The sequence below is a fragment of the Polistes dominula genome, unplaced genomic scaffold (assembly GCF_049000335.1).
Source record: "Polistes dominula isolate Pdom_NZ unplaced genomic scaffold, Pdom_raw_medaka contig_26, whole genome shotgun sequence".
Taxonomy (NCBI): domain Eukaryota; kingdom Metazoa; phylum Arthropoda; class Insecta; order Hymenoptera; family Vespidae; genus Polistes; species Polistes dominula.
Window position 1 is genome coordinate 2,197,955 of NW_028300939.1, and position 11,318 is coordinate 2,209,272.

Consider the following 11,318-nt stretch of genomic DNA (forward strand, 5'->3'; position numbering starts at 1 on the left):
TAACTAATATTTACACTTATTTGATTAACACAAACATATATTACATACAATGTTAAACTAAAAACACGATCAAAAATTCAATATTATGCATAGAATATTTACACCTGGTCCGGCGTCACGCATTTCACTTCATGACTGGACCCATACCTGAATGAACCCTAATTATAAATCAACCTTCTGACTTTTACCTTTGCCCCCTTTTTAGGCTAACATCTAAAAAAAAAAAAAACACGTTATCATTGCACACAAATCAATTCGTTATGCGAACTGTTAAGCTGTTGCAGCCCGGTGCATACGGGGGAAGGAACACGCATGAAGTTCATCTCAAATTATTTATATTTTTCATTTGTTCGTTTTATTCCGTCATTGGCTCAAAATATTCTAAATATCTTGAAATTTGATAATACCTTTTGTTTTTTTCGAAAAATTACAATTTAAATGGCCAATGATCGTTACTTTGATACGCATGACGTGTATACTCGTCATTAGACAAAATCCCTTATCCAGGACGAGTATACACGTCATTAGACAAAATCGATCAAAAACATTCATGATGAGTATAAGCGATTTTGTCTAATGACGAGTATACACGTCAATCACAATTAACTGATTAATAAAATGACGTCAGATCGAAAGAAAAGTTTTAAAGTGAATTTGAATTTGGGAATTTTTGAATATTGCATTTGAATATACAGATTAAAACATAAAGTTAATGTTAAATCTGTATACTACAGCAATTTTCTCTCTCTCTCTCTCTCTCTCTCTCTTTTTCTCCTTATCTTATTCTCAATACTTTGTTCATCTTGACTGTCCTAAGCCCTTTTATTTCTGACAATGAGCTCTTGGTCTCTTATCTTTTGGCATATTGCCAAATTGTATTCTTAATTCATCCTATGTAACAACACATAAGTAGATTGCAATTTTTAAGTACGTTAGCAAGAAGAAGAAGAAGAAGAAGATTCTTCTCTTAGGATCGATTTCTAATTCTATGACACTAAAAAAGAAAAAAAGAAATTTTCTGAGGTCACCACGGGATATATCACATGACATCACATCTCAACTAATAAACAAAATAACAACAACAGCAACAGCACGTTTTATTAGAAATATTTGTCTGATTAAACGTTAAAGGGGTTAAATGTCAGCTAAATGTGTATCTCGTACGTAGGCGTGAAGGTTTTTTTATTTTTTTATTTTTATTTTGTATTAAGAGAGAGAGAGAGAGAGAGAGAGAGAGAGAGAGAGTGAGACTCTCTCTCTGTGTCTCTCTTATTCTTCTTCACGCATATAAGAAGGGTTAGGTCATGGAAGGATATATTAAAACTTGATCTTCCTAGTATGTTCTAGTGTGTTATAGTCGAATACCTTTTTAAATAACATTCTCTGGTAATATAAAAATAGTTTAGACAAGTTTTTTCTTCCCTTTAATATTTTAAATATCTACATGATATTATTAAACTACCAATATTACAAATGACAAATTATTATTTCTTATGGGTTTTGTTATCTATGTATGGTTGATATGAAAAACAATAAAAAATAAAAAGAAAAACAGAAAAGACATGGGTTTAATTCAAAAATTAATTTGTAGGGTAAATAATTAATATATATTAATATATAATATATAAATTAATAACACACAATAAATAATAATAAAACATATAATAAGACACATATAAATATTAATAACAGTGTAATAAATAATTTCTAATAAAAAAAAAAGAAAAAAAACGAAATATTGTGACCCATTCTAATTTTTATAATTAATATTCTTCTTCTTTTTTCTTGTTTTTTTTTTTTTTTTTTTTTTTTATTTAGAGGTCAAAATGGAATTGGAAGACCTGATGTCGGACATCAAGAAAACTGCTAACAAAGTCAGGGCCAAGTTAAAGGGTAAGTCTTGTTTGCAAAATGTCATTTGAGAATATAATATATCTTTTTTTTTTTTTTACATTTTTTTTTCTTTTTTTTTTATATATACATATATATATTAAATTAATTATCAACAAAAAAATTATTCCTTTTATCTCTCGTGCTTCTCTCTTTCTCTCTCTCTCACACACACACACTTTTTTTTTTGGACTTTTTTTTTGAAATTCCCTTCTCTTCCCATCCTATCTCCTCCGTTTTCTTGGTGTTTTTTGCATTTAGTGATAGAACAGAATATCGAGCAGGAAGAGCACACGAATAAATCGTCGGCCGATCTGAGGATACGCAAGACACAACATTCAACCTTGTCTAGGAAGTTCGTTGAAGTCATGTCAGAATATAATCGAACGCAAACCGATTATAGGGAACGGTGTAAGGGAAGAATACAACGACAGCTTGAAATAAGTAAGTAAAATCATTTCAATTGTTTCATTAAATCAACGATTAATAATAAAAGTGCCTGATATCAATAATATTAACATTAAAATGTATGAACACAAATGTGTGTATGTGTGTGTGTGTATGTGTGTGTGTAAATTGTCTCACGTGAATTCATTTGACTCGTACATGTTCTTTTTCCATTAAAAAATATTTGGTTTATCTTGAAAGTACCGTTAATTACAGGCACGCGTATTTCTTTCTTTTTTTCTTGGGGGTTTTACTTTTGTTTGTTTCGTTAAAAGAACGAGCTTCTTCTCTACTTGTGGCCCTCCCCTTTCTTCTTTACAACCAACCCTCTTTTCATCGACCAATAAAGGCTTCCATTTTTAGCGGGGAGGACGACCACCAATGATGAACTCGAAGAAATGTTGGAGCAAGGAAATCCAGCGGTATTTACGCAAGGGGTATGTTTTGATAAATTAATTCATTGTATTATTAATTCTATCTGTACCTTTTTATCCCATTCCATCCCCCCCCCCCAGAACTTCCCATTTGTCTAAATGAGTCGTTTATTTTGCAAATGGCCTAACTTCATTTATATTTGAATTGAAATATTGAAAGGTTTGTGTTTCAATGCAATTAAAAACAGGGATACTTATTGATTCAGTCAAGTCAGTCCGTCAAGTCAAATGAGTTAAGTCAGTCAATTCGATCCTGAGTCAGTCAAGTTAGTTTAGTCAGTGAATCAAGTCAAGTCAGTCAGTCAAGTCAATTCAGTCAAATAAGTGTCAATTATTAAGTGAATAATATGCATTTTCTCACCAGCAATGGAGTCAGGCCACTTTTAAAATAAACGACTCATATATACAAATATAATCGTAATTATTAATAATTAATAAATCAAGTATTGTTCAAGCAATCCTCTTCCTCATTGAAGATACAAATTGTTAATATTTTTTTTATATTTATTCAATGTTCTTTGTTGTTTTTTTTTTCTTTAAAACAACCATCATCATCATCATTAGATCATCATGGAAACGCAACAAGCAAAACAAACCCTTGCAGACATTGAGGCACGTCACGCTGATATTATAAAACTTGAAAACTCAATCAGAGAATTGCACGACATGTTCATGGACATGGCCATGTTAGTGGAAAGTCAGGTAAGATTATTTAATAATTTTTTATGATAAATTTACCATAACCCTTTGCACTTGAGGCCTTTTTCACTTGCATTAAACAACAACTCGATGACGATTTCAACCCAAATTACTGAAACATTTGAACTTGCATCTTAAAAGTCATTTATAAACAAACAAACGTATACAAATAATCAAATTTCACAACAATTATTTGTTACTTCCCAGCTACCACCAGGTGTATTACGATCAGAATAAACCTTACAGTCCCTTTCCAACCCCTTAAGTATTATCTTGAAAGAAATATCTTATCATACATCGTAAATAAGCAGATAGAGTAAACAAGAGACTTGAAATCAGTCAGTCAGGCGCCGTATCAGCGCCACTCGAGTGCAAAGGGTTAAATTGCGTACAAATTATATAAATTTTTTTTTTGATTAACCAATCTAAAGAAAAAAACGAAAACTGACTGTAATGTTTGTGTTGTGTTATATAACAGGGTGAGATGATTGACCGTATAGAATATCACGTTGAACATGCGGTCGATTATGTTCAAACGGCTACGCAGGACACCAAAAAAGCACTCAAGTACCAAAGTAAAGCACGACGGGTAAGTTTTATTAATAAAATTTTCTCGTCAGACTGGACAAACGCGACGATATTACATTATTTATTTATTTATTTTATTTTTAAATAAATATTAATGTATTTATTATATTATTTCCCTATATAGTTTTATTTTTGGGGATTTCTATCTTTAACTTGGGCTTCCCAGTTTAACTTTACACCCTTAAAGTACCTTGTTTCCTATATAACCCACCCTCTGTTGTTTGATTTGACTTGCGTTTGGATACAATTTTTTGCTCTTCCCTTTTCCTCTCGTTCTTCGTGCACCATTGCTTTTTTGTTTGATGATGATGATTATGATTATTATTATTATGATATTATATACATATATATATTACTCACTCTCTTATACAAGATTTAACTTCCTACTTAACCCTTAAGACGCAAATTATCCAAGGACTATGACGCTTTCTTGTGTTTCTCTCTATATGTATCGCTGATGACATGACAAATATTCCTACTACTACTACTACTACTATTATTACTACTACTAGTACTACTGCTACTGCTACTACTATTACTACTACTACTAACAACATAACAGTACAGCCGATGTATGTACATATGTATACATATATACACGCCCAATATATATATAATATATTATATATATACAATATACTGTCTGTGTGTATCTCTAACTGTATCGCTCTATCCTGTCGAACATGGGTGTGCTAATTGTGCCTCTGTCCATGAAACGCTCTGTCTATACTACTCTCATCATACTATATATATATTAACTTTACGTACTAACCTGCTCTGTCAAAACTAAATTGCGTTTCTATACGTGATTGTTTAGTGCGTCCGTCAAAATATATATATATACATATATTTATATATACATAGATATATAAGTATATGTATATGTACATATATGTTACCATTATTAAAGTGTGGATAATTCAGTTAATTTATGAAAGTCTCTTTTATATGAAATAATTAAAAGTGTTTAGTTAGTATATAATAAAAATTATGTATGTATAATATACATATATATTATATATTTATGTAATAATATGGTATGTATGTTTTATGTGTATAATTTTTATTATATATTATTATATTTATTTGTATATTTTATTATATATTATAATATATATTATAAAAGTGTATATAATAATATATATATTAAATTTTATATAGAATGTTATTTTTATATTATTATAATATATTGATTATATTTTATTTATATTATTCATACATTCTATTATATATTATTTAATATATGTTATAATATTTATATATTTTACTTATTATTATTATATTATCTATTATATTTATATTATTTTTTTATATATAATGTTATAATTATATATATAAATATATTATTATATATATATAATATTTAATTTGTATTGTTTATATATTTCTTATTATATGTTATATGATATGATATAAATATATAATATATAATATATAAACTTTATAAAATATATATAATAAAAAAATCATTAATATATAATTTGGGGACTGGCAGGATTCGAACCCGCGACACCGCGGTTACGAATCGGTTACTCTAGCACCGCACTACAGAGCTGTTCTTTACCAAAAAAAAAAACAGGTGTGTGTAATTAAAATATAGGATTGAAATTTGATCTGTTAAAATAAAAGTCTACTTTTGTTACTGTATATTACTACTATTTATCAATTACTATTTTTTTCTTATACATTGATAAACAATGTTTAATATTAATAATCATTTCTAAGTAACTTTTTATTAAATTAATTTTCATAAATTAATTGAATTTTTCATGGTTTTTTTTTTTTTTTTTTTTTTTTTTATTAATGGTAACATATATTATATTACAGCCATATAAACATGCGTTTTTATAAAAAAAAAAAAAAAAATACTAACTCAATGTCTTCTTCATTCATCTGTATGAAAATGTTCTTTTGTATTTTAATCAAGTTTTGTTTTTTGTTTTTTTTTTTTCAAAATGAACAGCGATTGAATAAATTTTCATCTCCTTTATTAAAAAAAAAAAAAAAACCAAACAACTAGGATAAATTTCTACGTGTCCATTGTGTAATTTTACGTGTGTGTGTGTGCGTATTCTAACCATATTCATATACATACATATATACGCATTATATATGTATAACAAAAAGAAAAAAATATTAGAAAATAATTAAAACAACAACCAACATTTATAATTTACGGTTTAGTTTACGCGTGTATTGTCGTCAATTGTGTATTATGCATTTTGTGCATACACTTTATACACATACAGATATTATTAGTGTATTCATTCGGGTATTTACATACACATAAATATATATATATATTTATTAATATTAGTAGATAAAAAGAAGATGATTTTAAGAAACGAGAAGATCTCTTCAACCATTTCGTTCTTCAATAAACGAAGAAAAACAAACGTGGTAACTAAAAAAAAAAAAAACAATAAAAATAACACTTAAGGTAAAAATATAAATATAAACAAATAAAAAAAAGGTTCTAATGTAAAAAAAAAAAAGTAGTTTTTAACGGCATCTGTAAATATTTTTTGTTTATTTTTTTTTTATTGTTTATATACGTACTGTAATAAGTTACATTAAATAATAAATACTCGGATAGAGTTTCTTCTTGATACGACGAGGTTTAATATCATCAAGGATATGCAGCTACTGACGAAATGAAAAACACGAGACCAAAATGGAATTTCTTCTGTATATGGTTCGTATATTATACGCGAAATTCTTTTCTACATTTCAATAAAAACGGGGTTGGATAACTATACCTGCAAAACTGCACGATCATTCATTTGTTTATTAAGTTTCAATCAATTTGTATCATGTTAAAAAAAAAAAAAGAAAAGAACACTTTTGTAAGTTTAACAAATTATACAGAACTTTGTACAGTAACGGAAATGATATTTTTTCTTTTTATATTATTCGACAGAATATGTTAAAAGTATAAATGCAGGTGAATGCAGTTAGCAGTTCTAATATAAGTTGTCCAACCTTAATTTTTATTTCGATTGACGATTTCGACAGAACCTTTTGTAGTTGACAATTAGAATCTCACGTAAAATAGAGAAATAATAATATAAAGAAAAAAAATAGAGTTGTTAGAACAATGATTAGTATTATTGTTTAGACCGATCGGATATACACATTATGAGTTGTTTAAACTATATATAAATATATATACTCTTTATATTTTTTGTTTTGTTTTTTAAACCCTGTTGCACATTACTCATTATATGAAAATGTCTTCTTCGTAGAATATTCTATATATATATATATATATATATATTATATAATATATCTAATATTATATTATATATATCTATTATATCATATAATATATCTAATATTATATAATTAATATATATATACTATACTATAATATAGTAAATACTAAATTAATATAGTATAATACATAGATATATTTTTTTATACTATATATTTTATTATATAGTATTATATATTAATTTTTTTATTATATACTATAATATAATAAATACTAATATTATTTATATTAATATAATAGTATTACTAATATACATATATCACTAATATTATTATATTAATATTAATAATTATATTAATATTAATACTATATATAGTATTAATTATAGTATATATATATATACTGTTTATTTATTAGTAACAGTATAGTAATACTACAATATAATAAATACTTATATTAATTATATTAATATAATAGTATTACTATATATAATATACATATAGTACTAATATTATTATATTAATATTAACACTATATATAGTATTAATTATAGTATATATATACTGTTCATTTATTTATATACTATAATATAATAAATACTAATATTAGTTATATTAATATAATATCATTACAATATATATTATATTAATATTATACTGTGTGTATTATATAATATATACTGTTCATTTATTTTTATTATAATATTTAGAAGAAAAAAAATATTTCAAAAATATTTATTACACCAGTTTAAAAATCTAAAATAATAATAATAATAATAATAATAATGAAATTCATAATTGAAATATGTAATCCTATCGGTCTGAATATTAGTTATTGCATTAGTGCATCAATTGTTTTTCACAAACGATCTTTTACAGCTTTTACAGAGCTTTATTATATACTTTATCACCAGTAGTGCAAAGAACATTTTTATTCATTTATATTTTCTTTTTTATTTTTTTAATCGGCCTCTCATTGCTTCATACATTCATTATTTATTCTCGTGACCATGACTAACAATCTCATTATATGTTTAATAATCTATCATTAAATAATCTCATGGTTTCCATTACTACTCTTTTTGTTTTTTTTTCTAAAAAAAAAAAAAACCATGTTGCACCTTACTCATTATAAATAATATGAATATTTCGTTATCAGTTTTTTTTTTCTTTTTTTTTTTTAAACGATCGTTACAAGAAAATATATAAACTAACAGGAAATAATAATTCATAAAAAATAAAAAAAAATATATATATATATATATATATATATTTATATATAATATTTATTATTATAAAATATATAATTTATATATATATATATATATATATATATATATAATTTAATATTATATATAATATAAAATAATAATATTTTATATTATATATAAAATATATAATACATCCAAATTTTGATAAATATAGTTTATTATCAATTATTTTTTTTTTTATCATATTTTTTTTTCAAAATGATCATTATACGACATAATAAATCATAAATAACGTTAATGAATATTTCTTACTATTTTTTTTTTTTTTTTGTAAATACACTTTTTATTATTTTTTTTTTTTTATGATTATTAATTTTTTTCAATGCAATTAGGCTGATCGATATTCGTGCTGATCGTTTTTTTTTTTTTTTTTATTTCGCTTTCTGTCGTTTTATTTTCATAATCCAACAAGTATAATAATCGCACAGCACACAACACTTTAAAGTAGCATAGATAGTAGTAGTATTTTTGCTATGTTTCTGCACGGTTTTTTTTCTTTTCTTCTTCTTCTTTTTAAAATGGCTTGCATAATTATGTGTGTTTTTTTTTTTACATGTGTGTGTCTGTGTGTGTATGATGGTATATGATGATTTGTACGTGTGAATTGTGATGGTGATGTGTGTTTAACTTTACAATCAATCAATGTTCTCTTTCGTTGATGATTAGAAATAAACTTGAGAGAAAGTTCTAAACATCTATTAAAAATTTCATACATGAACGATATTTTTATTTTATGGGATTTTTTTTTTAATAATTATTATTGTTATTATTATTTTTTATTGTTTTCTAAACGTCATGAATGAACGATCAACAATTTTAATAATAAATTGTGTACTTGGTTTTACTATTATTTATTATTTCAAAATATAACTTTAGTTCAACGTGTATCCTCACTCTCTCACATTCTTCTTCTTGTTTATTTATTTAATTTATTATTTATCTATTATCTATATCTATTTTACATGTACAAAGTAATAAATGATTCATTTAACCTTTGCTTACCACACTTGGGTCCATTAGACCCAGACAACCTTTTCTTTTTTGCAACTTGAATCATTTTTCTCAATTGTTCTCAACTTTGATTATTTTTTTAATATATTTCAATTTAATTGAAAGCTATTAAACTTATATAATCTTTTAAAGTAAGTATTAAAGAAGTCTCGAAAAATATGTTGAAGTAAATTTATGCAATAGTTAATTGTTTATAACAATTTTTCTCGTCCGGGGTGTGGTAAGCGTGATATACTCCACAAAAAGGGTAGTAAACAAAGGTTTAAAATTGTACACTCAATTTTTCTTTGATAAAATAAATATATTACAATTCTTAGAGACATCAATTAAATATTTGAATACATTTAATCGGACAATTTTTTTATTATTAACAAGTATGAATTAAATAATATAATAATAATAATAAACACACAATTATATATATATAAATGTGGAAAGAAAAAATGAACGTACGTACGTAGGAACGAATTATGATTGTTTATCCGAATATAGAAAATTATTTCATTGTTTATATTATGCATCTCTCTTTCCACCCTGCCCCCCCATTTTTTTTTTAAATATAAAATTACTTCAATTTTTAATTATTTTTCTTTCTTTCTTTCTTTTTTCTTTCATTCATTCATATTTTATTGGCTGTTGTCAGAGTATAATAATAGTTAATCACAATTTTAATAATATATATATATATATATATTAATTCGGGATTGTTTTTTTTATTTTTTTTTATTTTTTTTGTGGGAGAAAATTAAACAACATTCGTTGGTATTTTTTTTTCTTTCTGTCCACAGAAAATGATCTTCATCATAATCTGCGTCTTAATATCGGCCGTCATATTAATATGCATTATAATAGCAACCCTTCCGAGGAACAACTCTTAAAAGGGATATATATATATATATATATATATAGATATATATATATATAAGGGGTGAAGAAATAAAAAAAAATATTCAGTGTTAGGAAAAAAAATATAAAAAAATAAAATAAAATCATTCAAACAAATAAAACGAGAAAGAAAGAAAGAAAGAGAAAGAAAGAAAGAAAGAGAGAGAGTGAGAGAGAGAGAGAAAAAGATTTAAAAAAAAAAAAGTGAAAGAAAACCATAAAGAAATAATAAAATAGAATAAATATATATATAGATGCATATTTAAAAACAAAATGGTGATGTCATCATCTACCCCCCACCCCTCCCGAGTTCTCGTTCATCTCGCGAGGAAAAAAAATAAAATAAAATAAAAAATAATTTTAAAAAAAGTAGAAATTTTTTTGCGCAATCATCTCAACTTTTATTCGAGTTGAACAAAGAAAAAGAAATAAAATAAAATAAATTGTAGAAGTGGTGGGGGTAAATGGAAGTAAATGTGAATTTGAATATGGGGAAAAAAGAATCTCATTGGAAGAATAGAAAGAAAGAAAAATAAATAAGAAAATAATTATTAATAATAATGAATAATATAACAATAATAACTAATGAATAATAATAAATAATAATAATAATAATGATTTTAAAAAAAGGAAAAAACACAAAAACGACACACCACCGTACACTTGAAAACACAAAACAATTTTGACAAAAAAATTGATTGACAAGGAAAGTTAATGGACGAAAAATCATCGTTTAAAAAAAAATCTGACAAAATATGATCGCGTTGATTGATTTCAATTATGTTTAAAATAATAATAATAATAATAATAATAATAATAATAATAATAATAATAAAATCATGTGTGTGTGTGTGTGTGTATTCTCTGTGTTATGAAAAAG

At 24.8% G+C, this 11,318-nt stretch overlaps 1 protein-coding gene across 6 annotated transcripts in view; it reads left to right on the forward strand.

Moving 5' to 3' along the window:
- The window catches only part of Syx1A (syntaxin 1A), a 63,299-nt gene that overhangs the window by 27,942 nt on the left and 24,039 nt on the right, over nt 1–11,318 (forward strand). For 3 of the 6 annotated variants that reach the window (XR_016176253.1, XR_016176254.1, XM_015329997.2), the window contains exons 4-8: nt 1,819–1,893; nt 2,152–2,334; nt 2,701–2,774; nt 3,336–3,473; nt 3,949–4,059. Coding sequence is in view for 4 of the 6 variants with exons in the window: in XM_015329997.2 (XP_015185483.1) it covers nt 1,819–1,893; nt 2,152–2,334; nt 2,701–2,774; nt 3,336–3,473; nt 3,949–4,059 (581 nt within the window). In the remaining 2 variants the exon portion in view is untranslated. Of the gene's footprint in view, nt 1–1,818; nt 1,894–2,151; nt 2,335–2,700; nt 2,775–3,335; nt 3,474–3,948; nt 4,060–4,570; nt 4,770–10,341; nt 11,068–11,318 lie in introns of those variants that run through there. The other 3 variants (XM_089171547.1, XM_015329996.2, XM_089171546.1) reach the window with 3 other exon arrangements.